The 21,406-nt window shown below is 40.8% G+C and overlaps 2 protein-coding genes across 5 annotated transcripts in view; one reads left to right on the top strand and one right to left on the bottom strand.

Annotated features, from left to right (window-relative positions):
- The window catches only part of PLXNC1 (plexin C1), a gene marked incomplete at its 5' end in the record, with an annotated part of 136,848 nt that extends 119,851 nt beyond the window's left edge, over positions 1 to 16,997 (top strand). Inside the window, 8 exons of the mRNA XM_055336230.1 lie at positions 4,003 to 4,057; positions 6,438 to 6,469; positions 6,568 to 6,675; positions 7,848 to 8,011; positions 9,887 to 10,034; positions 12,758 to 12,898; positions 13,306 to 13,380; positions 14,519 to 16,997. Coding sequence (XP_055192205.1) covers positions 4,003 to 4,057; positions 6,438 to 6,469; positions 6,568 to 6,675; positions 7,848 to 8,011; positions 9,887 to 10,034; positions 12,758 to 12,898; positions 13,306 to 13,380; positions 14,519 to 14,623 — 828 coding nt within the window. The remainder of the gene's footprint in view (positions 1 to 4,002; positions 4,058 to 6,437; positions 6,470 to 6,567; positions 6,676 to 7,847; positions 8,012 to 9,886; positions 10,035 to 12,757; positions 12,899 to 13,305; positions 13,381 to 14,518) is intronic.
- Positions 16,998 to 17,408: 411 nt separating this feature from the next.
- CEP83 (centrosomal protein 83) overlaps positions 17,409 to 21,406 on the bottom strand; it is a 124,565-nt gene continuing 120,567 nt past the window's right edge. For 3 of the 4 annotated variants that reach the window (XM_055336231.1, XM_055336233.1, XM_055336232.1), the window contains exons 15-16: positions 19,032 to 19,221; positions 17,409 to 18,095 (exon numbers count right to left, since the gene is read on the bottom strand). In XM_055336231.1, coding sequence (XP_055192206.1) covers positions 17,991 to 18,095; positions 19,032 to 19,221 — 295 coding nt within the window. In that variant the 3' untranslated portion in view covers positions 17,409 to 17,990. Of the gene's footprint in view, positions 18,096 to 18,988; positions 19,222 to 21,406 lie in introns of all 4 variants that reach the window. The other variant, XM_055336235.1, reaches the window with a different exon arrangement.

The raw sequence follows: 21,406 nt of genomic DNA, 5'->3' as shown, positions 1-21,406 counted from the left end.
TTGTTGACATGAGTTCCTTTTTGCCCTGTGTGGTCACAATCCCTAATTCTGATACGGGGAGTCTACGGTTTTCTCCACCTTGTCCCGACACGGGGCACAGCCTTCCTGCCTCATTGAATCCTGGAGCACTGTGAGACTGGAAGGAATTTAATTTGAAATTGTCGTGTGTTACCAGCTCTGCTCTGGGCTGGAGAAACATTCCTGCCATAGATCCATCTAGTGACATTAATCTTTCTTTGATTTAATTTGGTTTTCATTCCTAAAGTAGGGGCCCACAGGACGCTCCCTGCCTCACAGGAGCACAGGAGGATTAATGAGTCACTCTTAGGAAAGCATTTGGAGCTCCTCAGATGGAACAAACAGTATCATATTTTTAACACTTTAGATTCGGTGGCACTTCTCAAAAAGGCATTTCTGTCCTTAACTCAGCAGCAGCTGACTTGTGCAAAATAGAAAATGGAGACCTTCCCCCACTCCCCCCTCCCCCCCACCAACCCCAACATCTGTTAAGTACAGTAGTTTCTATCTTACAATGGTGTTAAAGTGTCACGTGGGGGGAAATGTTCCAGCCCTAGAGCAGCTGGGGAAGTTAGAAATACACTCAGATACACACATACACAACTCATCCACTAATAAAATGCTTTTACACTTGCTCTTGGGAGATAATTTCAGAGTAAAATTTCCTTGGTACAAGCTGCGGCTGCGCTATCTTAATGCCTGAGCACAGTGCCAGCAGCGAGTCATTGCCAGCTCTTGAAAAGACATTTGAACTTTTGGCAGTGCTCCTTATCAGAAGGCCCATCCATGGTGTTTGTGATTATAGACTAAGGGTGCTCACGTTCAGCAAAACAAAGCGTCTGACAGTAGTGGAGTATTGGCTCAACACTCAACAGGATCTGTTTGGGATTCATTCTTTGACAATTACCCAGAATGAATCACCAGCTTCCTTTTATGAAAAGATATTTATTGGCTTAGAAACAGAGCATATCCAGCTCTTTGTGGGGAGGAATTTTCTAACGATGTGCAAACGTTCTCATAAACTTGGTGTCTGAGTATTGCTAACGGGGTGCCTGCACAGAGTGTTTAATTGCATCAAATACGGAGGAGAATGGAACATTCAACCAGAAAACAATGAATGGCTCAAGGGGAAAGGAGAGGATGGTTTGGTAGTAACAGCAGAACGGCGAAGAAGTCAGTGAGAGTTCCGAATCCACGCTGGAGACGCTTGTCCGGAGGCCCGGTGGCGCAGCCAGCCCCTGCTCAGCTCTGCCCCTCCCTACGAGACGTGGCGAACACCGCAGCTGGGGGCCTCTGGCCCGAGCCTAGCAGCTGGCTGGACGCTGCCAGCTGGACAGCAATGCCGGGGCCGCTGCCGGGGCGGCTCGGCTCCGCGTTCCTTCCTCTGCGGGTGCAGCCCGAAGGAGAGAAGGCTCTAACCCTCTGGTGCTTGCTAAGCAGGTTTGTGCATTCTGATAACCAGTGTGCAGGAGGCCAGAAGAGAAATTCTAGGTTTCTGCATTTTTTTTCCCCAAAGTGGGGAAGGACTAGGTCCAAAGTACTATTAGAATTCAGAACAGACTGAGGACTTTGAGAATGGAGGGAAGAAGCACGTATCTGGCCGTGTTCCAGAACGACAGGGTTATTAATCTGCAGTCCCAGGATGAAGGCAAAGATTCTGGTATCCCTGACCTGCCTCTTCCTCAAGGCCCCTCTGTCTTAAATTTTTGCCGACTAGCCCCTTGGGACAATTTAGTCCTCACAAGAGGGGAGGCCTGCCCTCTGCATCTTAGCATCGAGTCGCCTGAAGGGCACTCCTTCCCCTGGTTGGTGGCAGGGGAGGGCTGCACTGGAGGGCCATTTGGCCCAGGGTTCCACAGTCCCATAAGGCCTCAGGTGAGAACTCTTGACTTCATTGACAAAGGAGGGTACGCACGGGCACTGCAGTGGAGTGTCAGTGTGGTAAAAGCATTCGTTTGTCAAATGTGTACATTAAAATCTGTGGCTTTTTTTTTTTTTTAGCAGCTCTGTTGAGAGATCATTTATATACCATAAAGGTCACCTTTTAAAATGTACAATTCAATGGTTTTTGGTGCATTTACAGAGTTGTGCAATCACCACCACAATCTAATCTTAGAACATTTTCATCACCCCAAAAAGAAACCTTGAATTCATTAGCAGTCACTCCTCACTCTTCCGACCCCTGCTTTGGGCAACTAGTAATCCATTTTCTGTATGTATAAATCTGTCTCTTCTGGACATTTTATATAAATGGGATCGTACAATATGTGGTCTTTTGTGACTGGCTTCTTTCACTTAGCATAATGTTTTTGAGGTTCATGTTGCAACATGTGTCAATACTTTTTATTGTAGGGCAGGTTTTTTGTAGTATATTCATACAATGCAATAATACAAAATAATTTTAAAAGTACTGGTGTTGCAACAAGGTGAATAAATATCAAAGACCTTATGTTGACCCTAAGAAGCCAGACATCAGAAAAAAAAAATATAGTTGACCCTTGAACAATGCAGGTTTGAACTGCACAAGTCACTTACATGCCTTTTTTTTTCAACAGAGTACTATAAATGTATCTTCTAATTTTATTTATAATTTTTTATATTTTCTCTAGCTTGTTTTATTATAAGAATATAGTATATAATACATCAAACATGCAAAATGTGTTAATTGTTCTTGGTAAGGCTTCCTATCAACAGTGGGCTATTAGCAGTTAAGTTTTGGGGAGTCAAAAGTTATATGGGGAGTTTCAATGGTGCAGGGTGGGGGCAGTACCCCCAGCCGCCATGTTGTCCAAGATCCAGCTGTACTATAGGATTCCATTCATATGAAGTTCAAGAGCAGATGGAAGTTGGAATAGTGATTACCTCTGGCTGAGGATGCAGTGGTTATTGACTGGGAAGGGACAATGGGGGTACTCCTGGGAACCTTGAAATATTTTATATCTTGATGTGGGTAGTGTTAACACAGGTATATACATAAATGGACATTCGTTGAGTTGTACCCCTGTGAACGTTAAGTGCTTTCCTGTAAGTTATACTTAGTTTTTATTTAAAAGTATGTGCAATTTTTATGATTTTACAAGCTTCTTTTAAAAAATATATACCTGCCGGATAGAGAACAAGTAAGTGTACCACCGGATGGGTGGTCACAAAGTGAGCACATCCTGTAACTACTACTCAGGTCAAGAATTAGAACATTTTGGGTCCTTCAGAAGCCCCTTCCCGACCCCCTCCTAATCACTAACCCCACTCTCTTCTCCAAACATCTAACGTCATAGTTTGACTGTTTTTGTGTTTGGCATTTTTTAAAAGCTTTATGTGCATGGAATCACAAACTATATATTTCTTTGTGTGGCTTCTCTTGCTCAACATTATTGTGAGGTTTACCCATGTGGTGTGTAGACATAATTTGCTCATTTCTGTTGTTTTATATTGTTGTATGGACATACCCCAAATTATTTATTCATTGATTATATTTGGTTGTTTCTAGTATAGGACAATCACAAATAGTTTATCAAGATATGTACTTATTTCTGTTGGGTATATACCTAGGTGTGAAATTGCTCTGTCCTATGATTAGACAACAGTTTTGGATACCTGTTTCAGCGTTTCTCAACATAGTAGGAATCTCAAAAAAGCTAGTAGCCCAAGCCTCTCTTGACTTCTGAAAGGCTGGGGAACATCTTAGCACAGCCTCCTCTTCCCTCCTTCCAGGGTTGGCCCATCTCCCATTGGCTCTCCTCGCTCTCCCAGCCTCACTACACCTCACTGCCTCGTCCATCTCCTTCACAGAACTGTGAGCTCCTTGAGGGTAGAGACAGTGTCTTGGTCATCATTATAGCTCAAGCACAGGGCCCACAACATAGACACTCTTGATAAATAATAAGTGAGAGAATGTAAGATCCATCCAGCTATCTACTTCCTGGATGAAGTTGAGAAATACATTAAATTTTGAAAACTCATTTGTTTTTTATCTTTGTTTTTCAGATATCAAATGGATCCACTATAAAAGTCTTTAAGAAGATAGCAAATTTTACTTCAGGTAACCAATATAATGTTAACCTTTTGTGCTCACCCACTTTTATAACGTATCACTTTCTGCCTCTCTCAGATGTATTGTCACAAAGGTGAGATTGAGTTGTTGCTATGTAATTCTCTGAAACTGGAGAAAAGCCATTTGGATCTGCTTCTATTCCTAAGGATGTGAGCCTTGTGAGGAGGAGGACAGGAGATGTAAACAGCAGTTGGCCAGGACTGCCCAGCACTAAGGAGGTCTCTGCCTCTTGACAGCCCTAACCTCAGGGAGGAATCTCAGCATTCCTCGCTCCATTCCAGCTCTTCAGTAGGATGATGGCTAATCAGAGAAGAGGGAAGCTTGTAGATAATCACACACATGCTTGCAAGTGCTGAACAAGTAAGATAACCCACTTAGAAATCCAAATCTCCTTTGATAGCATCTACAAAATTTCCAGAAAGTGGAGCAAGGCAAAATAAACGGGGAGCTTTTATGGGGAAAGTCTGTAGGCCAGGCTCTAAACTCTCTACCACCTCCCTGATAGCCTCGGGACAGGAAAACATTGCGCTGGTGCTTTGAGAAAATCCCTAGATCCTGGCCCAGACTTGTCTCCAGAGAAATTGTACCCCAATCCTCAGGCCTTAGAAAGGTTCTGGGCCTCACCCAACAGGACTTCTTACACGCATAACTGGAAGGGAGGCTTCCTAGATTCAAGACTAAGAGCAGCCTGGTGGATCCCAAGACCTAGTCAGTGCAAATAGGGAATGCACAGCCCCAAATTCAATAGAAAGGATAATTACGTAGGTTGAAGGACACCTTTTTGGGGGACCTCCCCAGTCCATCATTACATCTGGCTGCAGTGAGAGAAGCCACCTTGCAGAGGGTGGCTGTCATTCTGGCATAGGGGAATTGGTATCTTTGCGTTATAAAAAGTGGAAGAGCTTTGTATTTTAAGCTTCAAGGACTGGGCCTGTTGCGAGCCTGCTATTTGGGGATCTTGCATTTGGATCTCCTCATGGGACCTCAAGGCAGTCAGTGCCTCTGCTTCCTCCCTGACCAGTTCAGCTGAGAGCCATCATTTTGATCACTCCCCTGCTAACCCTTCAAACCTCCTGCCCCTGTCCCCCTTTCCCACTCTCTCTCTCTCATACCCCCAGCCCTGGATGAATCCAACCACTGGCCATTTTCTGAGCGGACACCCAGGCAGCCGCTAGAGGAGAGGAGAGTTGGAGTCACTGTAAATTCATGGTGCCCAACATGACCAGGACCCCCAGTGCAGCCTACACACACTGGGGTGCTCTCCAGAATCCTACCTTCCCTCCTTGAAGTTCTGACCCACACAGGTGTATCAGCAGCTGACTTGATCCTCTATTTCAAAGAGAAAACAGGAATCAAAACTCCCTCAACATCTAGACCAAACCTACCGCCTTACCTGTGTCTGCCTTGGTGCTAACCCTGGCATTCCAGGGTTGTCCTTCCTCCCATCCAAGGCCAGTGTCTCACCTGTGCCTTCAATCCCATCCTTTCCAACCTTGCAAGCATTCTTATACCACAGATAATCTTCTCTCACCTATGCCTCCCCACCTACTGCAGTTTTTCCCTTAGTGTTTCAGGGTCTTAGAGTCTCCCCGATTTTTAATACAAAAAAAAAAAAAAAAACCTAGTGCCTTAATTCCTCTCCCCCTCCCCCCAGTTACCACTCCCTTTACTGCCACATTTCTTTCAGGATTGTCCTTACCCTCTGCCACTCTCACACTTGCTCTGCAAGCTCCAACTTGCCCTTCTTTCACATCCCAGGAAGGGTTGCGTTCTTTCTGCCTTAGGGTCTTTGCACCCATTTCCCTTCTTCCATTTGCCCAATTCCAGCCATTCATTTAGGTTCAGCCCCGACATTCCTTTCTCTGAGAAAATCCCCAGAATAGGACAGACCCTCCTTACTTTCTCAGCATAGACTTCTTCATAAACTGTATCACAATTGTAAATAATTAATTGTATAATTAGTAGTAGGAAGTCTCTCCTTGCCTAGGATGTAAATTCCGTTGGAGGGATACTAGGTCTGTCTCAATCACTGCCTTTCACCAGGAGCCCCTGGCACTCAGTAGGTGCCCCAGGTACATCTGTTAATAAGGCTTGAACCTCTCCTACCCCACCCCCAGAGCAAGGGGACCATTCAGCCTATTTTAATACTTCCAGAAATAGGGAACCTGTTCCTAACTCCAGGTTCTGGCCCATTCTCTCTTCACATTATTGAGATCTTAAGATGCAGCAGGGTGAAAAAAATGTAGCTATGAAGAGCTCAAGTAACTTTTTCTGTTTATAGCACAAATAGGGCATTTTATGACAAGGCCAATTAGCCCGTGGTTGTTTTTTTAATAGACTGCTTTCTCTCCCCTTCTCTGGTGTTCAGATGTGGAATACTCAGAAGACCACTGCCATTTGGTGAGTTCAGTCTTTCTTGTGCTTACCACTGAACCCGGATGCCTTCTGTAGCATGAACGGTCTCCTTGGGTAACGCTTCTACTCTGTCTTCCCATTAGATTTTACCAGATTCGGAAGCATTCCAAGATGTACAAGGAAAGAGACATCGAGGGAAGCACAAGTTCAAAGTAAAAGAAATGTATCTGACAAAGCTGCTGTCGACCAAGGTACACTTACTGTTCTGGGAGTGCTTTTACGGCTACCTTGGGGGTGTATGATGTGTTTGACTTAATTTCCACTGAAGTGTGAAAATGTTACAAATCCCTTGTGCCTTCTAGCAAAGCAAAATGAAAGTTTAAATTGTAAACACTTCCTACCCTCTTCTTTTTTTTATAAACTGCGAAGATAACAGCACTTTACAAATTTTGACTGTCGTATCTTCAATCAGGGATTTAATATTGTTCCCAGTCCTTTTACCCACCATTTCACTATTGTTATTTTTTAGGTTGATGGCATAATTATTCTTTTTTGTTTACTTGTTGTTAAAGATGATCAATAAAACTCCTTCTCTGAATTATGAATAAATGAAGGGCGAGGTCAGTGACTATAAACCTTTTCAATCTTTTTTCATTTTAAAGTTAAGAATTCTGTTCACCTATTTAAGTGTCAGATGTGAAAGTTGGTGGAATACCAAGTCAGAAGCAAATTTTACTTTATCTGGCTTTTAGTGGGATTAACAGAAGTCTGTGGTGATCCGCCCCCCCCACGCCCCACTCCCCACCCCAAATGACTAGTACTATAAATGCTATTATCTACACCTGGCCCTGGTCTCCTGATGGGCATGCTTCTTCAGATTATAGCAGAGGGTATGTTTAGAGCTTGGTGGATGACAACCAGAGCCTCTTGATTTTCTCATCTGTCCCACAGAGCTCTGCCTATTTGGCTTTTGTAAAAATGCTCAAATGCTTTGGAAAAAGTACACAATAAACACCTATTGATAGAAGTATATGCAATGAAAAAATTCTGGGAACTGAGCAACATTAAGTTTTTCCAGGTTGAACATAATAAAAGCTAAACATTCGTGGCTTCTTGGTTTATGTATGCAGTCCTACAACTGACATTTCAACTGCTAGAGATTTTTCTAAGATATCCTCTCTGTTGACGAAACAATGTTATCAGCAAGAAGCTGATGAACCAAATCTAAACCTGGGCATAGATTTTCAGGACTCTTGTCCCATTCTGTGAGTGTTGGCCTCATTCGATAATTTTACATATTTTCTCTTAAAGTTGTTTTTTTCTGTTTTGTACATCGTCTTCTCTGAACTGGGATTTCATTTTTCTATTGTATTCAAAACTTTTTTTTTTTAATCTCCCAAGTCTGATATTCTTTATCTTTCAGGTGGCAATTCATTCTGTGCTTGAAAAACTTTTTAGAAGCATTTGGAGTTTACCCAACAGCAGAGCCCCATTTGCTATAAAATACTTTTTTGACTTTTTGGATGCCCAGGCTGAAAACAAAAAAATCACAGATCCTGATGTCGTACATATTTGGAAAACAAACAGGTGGGAACAAACAGTAGGTGATTACTGTTTTCAAGAATCTGGGACAGAATCTTAACTAAAAGGAGGGCACAGTAGTCACAGAAGGATTCATTATCCCTAGATCAGAATGTTTTGGCTTGGTAAGCTATCATGTCAAAGCAGATTCTTCCTCTGTTACTATTTTTAAACAAGAAACAAAACCCTTCCTACTCCGAGGTCCTATTCTTTAGAACAAAATAAACTTTATCTTTAATGCATGAAAAAGACCTTATAAGGAATGTTAAATTTAGCTTGACCAGAAGATGAGAAATTAGTATTTTGTGATTTTATTATACACTTTTCCATTAGAGAATACTTATTACTTTGCAGTTACCAAGCTGTCTATATTCTGATTCTACATAGACATTTGTTTTTATTTGATCAAGTGCAGTACTTAGATACCATGAGAATTTGCCAAAGCCTGTTTTGTTTTCTAACATTTTATCTTAAACTGAGGCAAGGCATCCAGATCTATTCTAAACTTCTTCTCAGTAAACTAACAGAGCTCATTATCTCTATTTGAAATACTTTGTGCATGAGCTATGAATAAAACTCAGTGCTAAGATGTAATAGAAGTTTTCAGTGCAGTCTCCAGCCCTCCCAAGCACCGAGGGTGTGCAGGCTGTTTTAATAAATACTAAAATCTGTAGTTCCCAGAGCTCTAGGCCTCATCTTCTCCCATTTAATCCAGGTCTGTTCCACCTAGCTACACTGGCTCATTCCCATCCTGTGTTCTAGCCCAGGTCCTGCTACTCCCACACCAAGCTTGGGTGCTTCAAGCTCCCATTTCACTGTGAAGATTGTGGCACCTGAGCAGGGACAGTAGTCAGGACAGTCGAGCTCTGGAGAGGCCCAGCAGCCTTATGATGGAGCTAATTTGCTAGGCCAGAGTTGAGGAGGAGACAATGGAAAGACTCTGAATGATTGATTCCCAGGTTCATATTCAAATACTCATTTGAGTACCTACTATGTGCCTAGCACTGTTAGGTGCTAGAGATATAGCAATAAATGTAATAGACAAAAATTTGTGTTCTCTTAGGGCTTGCATTTTAATGGCACTAGGTAGATTATAGTATATTAGAAGTTTAGTACAGCAGACAAGGTGGGAAAGGATAGAGAGTAACAGAATAGAGTGGTCAGAGATGATACTTGAGTCAGGTCTTGAAAGAGGAGAGGGCATAAACCATGAAACTATCTGAGGACAGTTTCTGGAAGATGGACAGCAAAAGCAAAAGTCTGGAACTACAAGCTTGCTGGTATGCATGAAGAATGACAAAGCGCCCAATAGTGGAGTTGGAAGGAATAAGGTGAAGAGTAGCAGATGAGGGTCATGGCCCAGACCATACAGGGACTGTCACCCGAGGCGGATGGAGAGCACAGAGGGTTTTGAGCAGAGGAGAGACATGATCTGACCCTGTGTTAGGAAGATCGCTGGTAGTTGTGGGAGAATGAACTGTGGGGTTCTAGGGGCTAATAACCCAGCTGAGAGACAACAGTGGCTTAGGCCAGGGTGTGGCACTTAGAGGGGGTGAGAAGAGGAAGTTCTGGAGACACGATCAAACGTTTTCATGGGTGACCACCGTCTAATACAATCCAGAACCATTTGGAGAAAATTCTTGTCTTGTCAGTGGCCACTTTTGCATTTCTCCTGTTCTAGTCTTGCCTTTCAGTAGCGCTTGTCAGTTTAACCCTTTCGTGTTCTAAGCGATGCTGCCATCTGTCGCTTGGTATGTTTGGCAAAGCTGACGTGCATACTTCAGTAACAAGGGCAAAAACACCCGTTTACAAACTGCGATAAACAGAGCATCCGCCTCCTACGGAGGGCTGTATCTGAAAGGAGATTTCTCTTTGGAACAGCCTTCCTCTTCGCTTCTGGGTAAACATCCTGAAGAACCCTCAGTTTGTCTTTGACATTAAGAAGACACCACACATAGACGGCTGTTTATCTGTGATTGCCCAGGCATTCATGGACGCATTTTCTCTCACGGAGCAGCAACTTGGGAAGGTAAGTCCTAGCTTTAGTGTTGCTTATGTGTACTCCTGTGAGTCTCAAGCTTTTTTTCTTGTAAACATCCAAACAATAAACAACTGTCTAAACCATGGAAGATAAAAAGAAACAGTCATTGGTAGTCACTGAAAATTTGCTTTTCTTTAAAAGCTACCAAATTTATTTTTCAACTAGTTTACATATATTAAAAAAGATGATTATCTCCATCCTACTGAGGAACTCTGCCTACGAATACTTTTACCACAAAGTATAAATTTTGTTTCCTAGAAAAGCATTCTTCAGACACTACTGAAACTATTGAAATTTGCTTAGCTAACTTAATCCCATCTGAATACAGGTGATCCTTGAATAATGGGGCGTGATGGGTACCAATCCTTCATGTAGTTGAAATTACCTGCAACTTGTGGCTTCCCCAAGACTTAACTGTTAATAGCCTACTGGAAGCTTTACTGCTAATATAAACAGCTAATTAACACATATTTTGTATATGTTATAGGTATTATATACTGCATTCTTACCATAAAGCCAGAGAAAACAGTAAGGAAACTGTACGAGAAAACGTATTTACTGTACTGTATCGAAAAAACGCCATGTAGAGTAAGAGCAGACCCACAGAGTTCAAAACCATGCTGCTCAAGGGTCATCTGTATACCTAAGAGTCTATTTCAATATAACAAATTGCTTATGGGGAAGAAAATCTTGCCTGAGATTTCTACCACCACCAGCTCGTCAATTCATAATCAAAATATCGATACTGTTTTTCTTTTGGCTTTCTTTGCTGAGCAAAAGCCCCAGGACATCAAAGAAAGATAAAAATACAGAGCCAAATATGAAAGGGATGTTTTGGTCTTATTCAAGCATAAACTGAGCAATATCTGAGCAGTGTGCCTTTGGTATAAGGATTGAGAGTGCCTGGAATGAAATGCACTGACGTTTCACAGGTGCCTCAGCCTCCTAGTCTGAATCTATACTGTCACCACTATTTCTGCAAAACAAACCTGTCTGTACTTTTGTCTTTCTAGCATCCCCTTTGTCTCTCAAGGTAAACTCCTTTGGTCACTATTTCTCATTCTGTCCTATCTGTTGGTCCCCTCCCCGCTGGGACACCTGCCTCAGAACTGGTCTCCTGGCCCCAGCTGTCTCATCCCCCCATCTTTTCCTTTTCACTGTGTCTCAGGTCTCCTCTTAAGAATTGTAAATACTTCCTATTACCTACCAGGTAAAATCTTCACAGTGCCACATGGCCCTTCCTGATTGGGTGTCAAGTCTCTTTTCTGGCAAACTCCATATGCTTTCTATGTTACAGCTTTTACTTTTCTGAAACTTAGCATGAACTTGTTTTTGTATCCCTTTCTGTCTCATTACTCCTGTGTCTAGTGAAACTTACTCATTCATTCACTGTGCAAACATGTGTACCAGAAACTGTAGGAGACTGTGATCAGTCTAAATATACCTACTCTGTGACCATTCCTGACACATTGCCCACACCCATTCTTCATTTGACCAATGCAATGAAAGAGTAAAATGCTGCTTCATTCAGTTTAAAAAAAAAAAAAAAAGGCGGCTGTTAAGTGAAATATACCAAGAACACAGTAATCATCACAAGAACCACATAAGGTGGTTATTACCCTTATTTTATAGATGAGGAAATTGATGTTCTGAGAGGTTAAAGTCTTGGTTAAGATCCCACAAAGTGATTAGGATCCCTGATTTGTCCAACTCCACTGTGCTTTTCTTTATACCCTGCTACTAATTACTAGTATCATAGTAAGCACTGTGTTAAAGTTTGTTTCCCCAACTAGATTATAAGCTGCTTAAAGGCAGGTATTAGTCTTCTTTATCTTTTTACATTCAACATTTGCCAGTCTAAATAAATTTTTATCGAATGCACGATCACATGATTTAGGAGTTCTACTCGATAAGTGCAAAAAATCTCAGTAATACCTCAGTGCAGGCATCCTTCACAGTGATGCAGCCACTAATATGGCTATTCGTGCCCTCAATACATTTAAAAAGGTACTGGGACATTAGACCTATTTTTAACTCGCCCATCTTACCTGAGTAGGAGAGTTTTTAAATATTTTTGAAAAATGACTGAAAAATAAAATCTTGATTGTTAATATGATCACTATTCTAATTACATAAAAACATTCAAGCTGACAGGGAACTTTTGCAAAATCAGCATCAGAGCCCCCAATACTAACGACCGTGTACTTCCTTGCGGACAGTGAAAGATCTTTATAATCTAATGAAAGGGACAAGCAGAAGAATCCACCACTGCCAATTACTTAACCACTTTCATGGTTATATAAAGGGCTCAATCAGACCTACAATCAAGTCTTTCATAAATGCCAAAATTCACTGGTGGGTGAGGATGAGAGCAAATGTTTTAATTCAGGCTTTTTACAACCATTAGTAATGAACTATGATTGAAATAAGTTCCATTGTTACAGTTAACTCAAAATCATGCAAAAATAATAATTTTAGTTCTTTTCTGAGAGGAAGGCAGAATATATTAGCATTTAATCCGCCTAAAAAGAACAGTGACTCACCAGAACTATCTAGATAGCAGTCAGTCATTCAGTCAACGTTTATGAAGGCCCACTGCATGACCAAGCCTTGTTACTAGGAGGTAATCATGGCGGACGTTCAGCTACACTGGTACTGTTACAAATTCCCCATGGTTTTTTACTCTGGGCCATGGCTGCTCTTTTTTTCAGGAAGCACCAACTAATAAACTTCTCTATGCCAAGGATATCCCAACCTACAAAGAGGAAGTAAAATCTTATTACAAAGCAATCAGGGATTTGCCTCCATTGTCATCTTCGGAAATGGAAGAATTCTTAACTCAGGAATCTAAGGTATTGCTAGAAAGTAGAAATAAGAGGGGCGAGGCATCTGGGTGGCTCAGCTTCTGCCTTTGGCTCAGGGCGTGATCCCGGGGTCCTGGGATCAAGTCCCACATCTGGCGCTTTGTAGGGAGCCTGCTTCTCCCTCTGCCGCTCTCTGTGTCTCTCATGAATAAAATCTTTAAAAAAAGGGGGGGGGGGAGGCTCCTGGGTGATGCAGTCAGTTCAGCTTCTCTTGGATTTTGGCCCAGATCTTGATCTCAAGGGTCCTGCGATCAGGCTCTGTGTGAGGTGTGGGGGCTGCTTAAGATTCTCTCTCCCCTCCCAAAATAAATGGCACAAGTAAGATAATATTGGGTTACTTAAAAAAAAAAAAAAGTCACTTGAGAATCCTTTCAACAAGACTTTCTTTTTTTAAGAAACATGAAAATGAATTTAATGAAGAAGTGGCCTTGACAGAAATCTACAAATACATCGTAAAATATTTTGATGAGGTAAGATTTTAAATAACATTTAAAAAAATTGATGTGAATCAGTCACCAGGATTTGGTTATAAAGCATTCTATAGGTCTCAGGACAGCTCTGGCATCCCTAGCCAGAAAGGGAAGCCAGGAAGCCTGTGTGAGATGGGGGATCCTGGCACCAAGCCAGACCCTGCATGTGGCTGCCCCTCTTATAGTTTTATCATGCTGCCCACCTTTGGACCAGTCGGAATTTACGTTTGAGTTAACGGGGTCTGTAGCCACACTGACTCAAGATAACTTTGAAGAGTAAGTAGTGGCCCTATTAAATAGGGCCAGCTTATGCTTGATTGTAACCTGCTGAAGTGAAAGCTAAGCTTGTTAAATTGCCTAGATACTGTGTTCAATAGATCTATGAAAGTATAACATATTTCTAACTTTAAGCAACTATTTCAATAAACCATTCTCCTTTATGATTAATTCTCCTTAATCTGGATTTTTTTCTTTGGGGATTCACACAGACACAGTCATCAGATGCGCTGTTTCCAAATATATGTTAATTCCCCCTTCCCTGATTCCCCCCCACTCAGTCATGCTGGGACAGGCTATCCATGTCAATGGTGAGAATAGCTCACCAATTCCATTTGCTACTTGAAGATCAAGTGAAGCGCTAAGGTAGGGTAGAGGCAATGAGTTCCTTAAACATGATAAGCATCCCTCTTTCCAGGGGCCAGGGGTTAGACGGGAAGCACTGGGGAGGGGAGGGGAGGGAAATGAAGAACGCTGACCAGGATGCCCCTGCCTGCTGCATTTAAGAAGAAATACTTGCTGCCTGCATGTTGGCTGCCCAGAATGCTTGCTGTGCTTGGAATGGCTGTGACATAATGCATAAAACAGGGCCTTGGAAGTCTGGCCCCATATTTGTAAGCAAATAGTTGGTATTTCTTGCTAGCTTCTATTTTAAGCCAAAGTGTTGTTGATCCTGTGATAATGACTTAGCAAAAACAACTTGCAAAGTGAGTATGTAAATTATCGAAGAAAATGTTGGCATCTGTTTCATACAGATTTTTACCACTCACGGCATCAGGAATGCAAAAAAAAAAAAAAAAAATCCCAGAATTGTAATGCTAAAAACCACAATATCTAAAATAACTGTTCTAATTGTCAACAGATTCTAAATAAACTAGAAAGAGAACGAGGGCTGGAAGAAGCTCAGAAACAACTCTTGCATGTAAAAGTCTTATTTGATGAAAAGAAGAAATGCAAGTGGATGTAAGCACTCTGGGGACTGGCTTAATCTGGCAAAATTCTTCAGACGACTTGGGAGAAAATGGCTGCTTGAGCTACTCTGTGTCGTTAATTTTTAAAGTTTGCACATAGGTTCCACTTTGAGCACTGTCTTTTAGAGACCAAGGCACATGCACAGCTTTTAGAAAGCAAACCAACCACTGTGCCTGTGCCTATACTGTGGGAACCTTTCTGTAAATAGAGTCGAAGTGGTTGTTGCAAACAGCCTCCTTGTTTACAGAGAATACAGGGCCAGTAAGCAAGTGTCAGTATTGTTAACTACAGTCTCCACTTACTTAAGCACAATGATAAAGAGGTTTTGTTTGAAAACTACAGTTATGTAGCACTTATGGCTACACTGCACCTCTGCAGAAAAGGGGACACTGCCAGTGATCAAAAGAAAATGTGAAATGAGTCATTTGGAAACAAGGTGGGGGTGTTAGGGCAACCTCGAGGATTTGCAGCATTGAAACTTTCCCCAGTAGTTCTTGGAAAAGCTGACCACAGAATTTGGTAGTGTGTACACTTAGCATTTGTGAGTGTGTGTGTGTGTTTTTAAACCAAAAACTGACAGTGTTGCAACATTGTTGAAAGGGCTCGTGTTTTTCAGTGGTCACCATCTGCACTCCATCCAGCTCACCTCCATTTCACTTAAGGAGCTCTAAAGCAAGGAGAGTGAGGAGGCTTTATTTAAATGCAACAGCATTTTACCCATTGTGTCCTGATGTGTGTTCCTTTTTTTCATTTTTTTCATACTAAATGTATTTGCTAGTGGACATGTTGGCTATTATAAAAAAAAAAGTCAGTTTATTTCTGTCTAAAAACTTTGATCAGAGCTACCTGTAGAAGAATAACTCCCTCCCCTAAATCCTACATTTCTATACTTCGTGTCTCCTTGCTTTAGATTTCTGGTGAACCCTGTGGTTATAAATACTGTGTGTGATTTAAAAAAAAAAAAAAGATACATTTTACATTTCATGAAATTGCTGTTCACACTGGAGTTATTATATATGAATATATATATTTGAGGCCCAAGGCCTGAAAAATATTAGTATACAACTTGGTATCTTAGTCTATGTACTTTTTGAAAGTATTCCTCACAAGAGAAAGAATTCAAAATACCCATTTTATTCATGCCTTTCTTTTTAAAGAATTCCCTATCCAGTTATACTGTAGTCTTTTTATTGCTGATTTTTTATTCCTGAATTTTTGCTGCTCATGACCAATTTTAATACCACTGTGTTTTCCTTCTATTACAAGTAAAAAAAAAATGTAATTGGCAACTCTCAACTTTCCTTGTGGCACCTTTTAATCTGGGATTTGGAGCACCAAGGATAAGACAATTTTTCAAGTAGCAAATAAAACACTGATCATAAAGTCATTTACCAACACTGTACCGGATTATCAGCAGTTAAAGGTGAATTTGACTTCAAAAATGAAATTCTTTTTGCTCCTCAATATCTGGCAGAGTAAGAGGTGATACCTCAATAAAATGATCAAATAAGCAGCTACTACCCAGATAGGCACCTTCCCAATCCTGTCACTTTTGACCATTGTCTGTCCAATGGACACACCTCAAAAATACTACCAAATAGGTTACTTACAAGTATAAAGGTGAGAGGTCTGGTCCCCATTGAAGGCTTCTACAGTCTTGATGTGAAGGCATTCATAAGAGAGTAACAGGAGGACAGTTGAGAGCCAAGGGTAGGAGAGTTGCCCAAAAGACTTCCCTTCTTTAGGGTACAGAAATGCTAAGAAAAGGATCAGCTACAGCTTTATCTAAGTATTCAGTAAATGCTACATGAGGGTGTCCCTGTCCAGCTCTCTGGCACGAGTCCCATGGGGAGCCTTACCTCCTCTTCCAGGGACGATGCTGCTGGGAACTTTGGGCAAGTCACTTACCTCTTCGTGCCTCAATTTCTGTATAATATTTCTAACCTACCTCACTGAGGTGGTGTGAAGATTCACTAATGTATGTAGCGTGTTTGTCAATCCTCCAGTGAAAAGCACTATCTAGATCATATTTTGGATCACATTAGCCAAATGCAGTACATGGCCAAATTAGATGTGTGCTGAAGACAATCAGTCACTGGGTCTATATTAAACAGCAACCAGAGAAACAAATGGCAAACAACTTCTATTTTCAAGTTTCTTTGCATATTTTTTTGGTGCAAACAATTCATTTATAAACTTTTTTTCCTAACACTAGTGTCTACAGCAGCATTTAAAAATTAATTCTGTTACCTTTTCCGTATTAGGGATTTAAAGTCTATTTCTTATTGTATACCTGATTGAAGCTGTACTTGGAGATGAATGTTTTAAATGTCTATATCCAAAAATAAACATTTTGACGTAAATATGGACTGCTCGTCTTTTTTCCCTCCCTTCCAATGTTCTAGTTATAATAGATTTTTTTATTCTAAGTAGCTCTGTGGAAATTCTCTAGGTGCCAGTGCATATATGAAATAAGCAGCTCTGTAATGTAGTAGGTAAATCTAGTTTCTTTTAAATGATGCTAAGGAGTTATACCCCTGGCCTCCACTATCTGTCTACCTGGACTTTTGATCCTGAAGACTTCTGGATAATGAACATTCCACTTAGTTTGGCGGACTTGCAACTCTGCCTTGTTCACGTGAAGTTATTCCAGCAGAATTCCTTTAAAAGAGGTTAGGGATACACAGAAATAAACATTTATAATGAACTAGAAAATATCAATCAGGGACATCATCTGCATTGGTAAATACACACTGGTCAAAATAAAATTAAACACACAATATAGAAAAATATTTATTAAGCTCTTTAATTATGTGCACACAGCTTTTAGAATGGTAGCATTTTGTAATATTTAGAGATCTTCAAGTTTTATTTTTTAATGCTGACCTTTAAATTGTATTTTTTTTTTCAAGAACTAGAGGTTTAGAACTCTTGTAAACTGGAAAATGTTTACTGATCCTGTTACTAACAAGCACCTCAAAAAGGCAGAAGGAATTCAACATGGGCATATTTCAGGCAAAATACCAAAAAATTTCAAAGCTAAATTAATAAAATAATTTAAAAACCTGATTCCCCAGTTCATTCTTTTTCTTTTCTTTCTTTCTTTCTTTCTTTTTTTTTTTTTTTAACATTCTCAAAGGGTTGCCAATAAGTATCCTAAATATTTCTGGAGCTGTTTTAACGCTTGACCTGTCATTAGTATAATCCTACAATCCTGACACTGATGCAACAGAGCATGTAGCCAGTACCTTTTCTTGAGGCACACAGTAATACAGTATCTAAATGCCACATACGTTAAAACTTCAAGCTTTATTGAGTCACACTGATTTCATCCCTTTTGATCTGCTTTTTCTCCAAGAACATCATTCCCCCGTAGATCCAAGTTCCTCTAGTTGTTTCCTTTGTGTTGTTTCTAGTTCTTCTAGTCTTTTGCGAAGTAGAGAGAGTTCCCTTTGATGCTGTTCCTCCTTAAAAGCAAAACAAAAAACAAAACAAACAAACAAACAAAAAACCCTCAGAAAAGCGGCTGGAAAAATAACTGTCAGGCAACAGGCTGAGTGGCTCTTTCACTCAGGCCTGCAGCATCTGGCAGGGAAAGGATGACCATTTAAGCAGTCTGAGAAGACAGCAGCATGGGCCAGACTACTAACTAGTCTTCACTTCTCCCCTGCCTAAGGCACTAGCCTTAAGCAACTCCCAAAGTCTGCTCTTCTGTCTAGGTATAAAACCCACCAGGGAGTGAATTAGAAAATACTAATGCAGGGCCCAGACATACTTACATGGCAATGTTCTAGCAAGGCTGGAGTTTAAAAGCAATTTATTATAAACAAAGCACTTGGTCTGAGATTCAACTCAGTGACTAAAATCTTAGCTGCTTACAACATTATAAAATATAATTACTTATTAACAGCTCATCTTGTTGAAAATCACCCAATCAGTTTGATTCCTCCAGTATCTCAGGGACCTGATACAGTGGAATGAGCCCAGGATTTGGAATCAGACAGACTGAGGTCTGACACTCAATTCTGTAACTTACTAGCTATGACCTGAGGCAAGTCACTTCACCTCAGACTCCTCTTCCTCATCTGTAAACTGGAATAATAACACCTTCCCTCAAAGTATTTTCCGTTAGGATTAAATAATTTTATGGAAAATGCCTAACGCAGAGCATTAGTAAATGCTCAGTAGTAGCCAGTAATTGAGTGAGCTATAAACTCTAGGTTACTCAAAGACTCCTCAGTCAAGTTTCTTCTTTCCAACTGCCCAGGAGATTTCATTCCAACACCATCACTAAAGGATAGAATAGATTCAACAAATTTCTACAGATATTAACCCTGAATTTAAATAGGTAAAAACTTACAGAAATGTTAGTGCCTTTTTTCCTCTAACATAAGTGCTCCTACCTGCATATGAGCAGGAAAGGAGAGGTCCATGCCTGGAACTGTGCCTGATGACTGAAAACTAACAGGATTGATGGATGCTGCTGGAGGTATGTTAGGAACCAAAATTAAACTTCGAAATTCATTATGTCTTCTCTGTATGTCCCTCAGTCTTTTTTGAAGCCTTGTATAGTCTTCAAATGGAACATTTTGTCTTAAAAAGAAAAAAAGTGTTTCTGTTATTTAATAGTTATATTCTATTGAAGAATAGTATGATTCATAAAATATAATTTTAAACTGGAAGAAAATGGACTTCAAAATTGTAAGCTTTATCTGTATATAGACATAAGATTCCATCTAGAAAGATAAACAGGAATATGACATCTTAATCATATGCATTACTGTTAGCACTGCAAACTCTCAACTCTTTTTTTTTAATAGATTTATTTATTTTAGAGGAGGTGGGGGGAGAGAATCTCCAGCAGACTCCCTGTGTCATACTCTGCATGACAATCTACTTAAGATTGAGCAGAGCACATTGCGCTCTATGTCAAGCTTCACTCCACACTGCGACCCTAAGATCATGACCTAAGCCAAAACCAAGAGTTGGAAACTTAACCAACTAAGCCACCAGGCACCCCAACTATCAACTCATTTTAAATTTGCCAATTAATCAAAGATTAAAACTCTTGATACTTTTACTTTCATTTCCACTGCACTCCCCCAACCCATGAAGCTTGAAACTAAAAGACTCCTTAAACCAAAAGGGTGCCTTATTTTATAGAAGGAATCAAATAGAAATAGAGAAAACACTAGGTTGAATCTTACAAAATTGCCATTTTTATGGCAATTTAATTTTTATGTAAAATTTTATGGTCCATTACAGGGAATTTCATGTTGTTCAACCTAATCATTAAAATTGTAGCTAATGGGGGTGCCTGGGTGGTGCAGTTAGTAAAGATGACTCTTAGTTTAGGCTCAGGTCACAATCTCAGGGTCATGAGTCCCCACATGGGACTCTACACTGAGTGGAAGCCTCAAGTTTCTTCCTCCCTCTGTCCTCCACCTGCATGTGCATGTACTCCCTTCTCTCTCTCTCTCTTTCTCTCTCTCTCTCAAATCTTTTAAAAAATGTAGCTGATGGCAGGTGAAGCTACCCACCAACTTTAGGGGAAAATGATGATAAGCTGATAAAGCTAACTTTTCAGGCCTGTAATTACATACCATCACTCTTTTGGATGTGAATTTCCTGACCATCAACCACACCACTAATTAAATACAATTTCAAAACCACTCAAAGTTCTAGATAAATCAGTGCCATAGCTGCCCAATCATGAATTGATAATATTTCTAAATGAATGGTTATAGAAAAGGTAATAAATTGAATTTTATTTTAGAATAAATTTGGTGGCTTCATACTTTGGAATAGAGTATTATAAAGTTTGCATGAATTCGGGACTCCGGGTGGCTCCATCAGTTAAATATCCGACTCTTGATTTCAGCTCAGGTCATGATCTCAGCGTTGTGTGACTGAGCCCCATATTGAATTCAATGCTCATCGTGGAGCCTGCTTAAGATTCTCTCTCTAGGGCAGCCTGGGTGGCTCAGCGGTTTAGCGCCGCCTTCAGCCCAGGACATGATCCTGGAGACCTGGGATAAAGTCCCACGTCAGGCTCCCTGTATGGAGCCTGCTTCTCCCTCTGCCTGTGTCTCTGCCTCTCTCCCTATCTTGGTGTCTCTCATCAATAAAGAAATAAAATCTTAAAAAAAAAAAAATTCTCTCTCTACAGGCAGCCCTGGTGGCGCAGTGGTTTAGTGCCGCCTGCAGCCCGGGGTGTGATCCTGGAGACCTGGGATCGAGTCCCATGTCAGGCTTCCTGCATGTAGCCTGCTTCTCCCTCTGCCTGTGTCTCTGCCTCTCTCTCTCTCTGAATGAATAAATAAATCTTTAAAAAAAGAGAGAGAGGGGATCCCCGGGTGGCGCAGCGGTTTGGCGCCTGCCTTTGGCCCAGGGCGCGATCCTGGAGACCCGGGATTGAATCCCACGTCGGGCTCCCGGTGCATGGAGCCTGCTTCTCCCTCTGCCTGTGTCTCTGCCTCTCTCTCTCTCTCTCTGTGACTATCATAAATAAATAAAAATTTAAAAAAAGAATAAAAAAAAATAAAAAGAGAGAGATTCTCTCTCTCCCTCTGCATATCCCCCACTCTCCTACTCTCTCTCTCAAAAAAAAAAAAAAAAGATATGAATTCCAGAAGTCTATAAACTTCAGGTGTTCTAAAAAACAAACTTCCACATTATATAATAATTACACCCAAGAAGGCCAGTGCACATTATTAAACATCACTGCTTGATATTGGCAATTTCCATTACAGAAAAGTCTAACATTGTTTTAATGCTG

This window comes from Nyctereutes procyonoides, unplaced genomic scaffold, assembly GCF_905146905.1.
Source record: "Nyctereutes procyonoides isolate TBG_1078 unplaced genomic scaffold, NYPRO_anot_genome, whole genome shotgun sequence".
Lineage (NCBI taxonomy): Eukaryota > Metazoa > Chordata > Mammalia > Carnivora > Canidae > Nyctereutes > Nyctereutes procyonoides.
The sequence above is the reverse complement of the archived record's forward strand: the minus strand, read 5'-3'. Positions and strand labels throughout refer to the sequence as shown.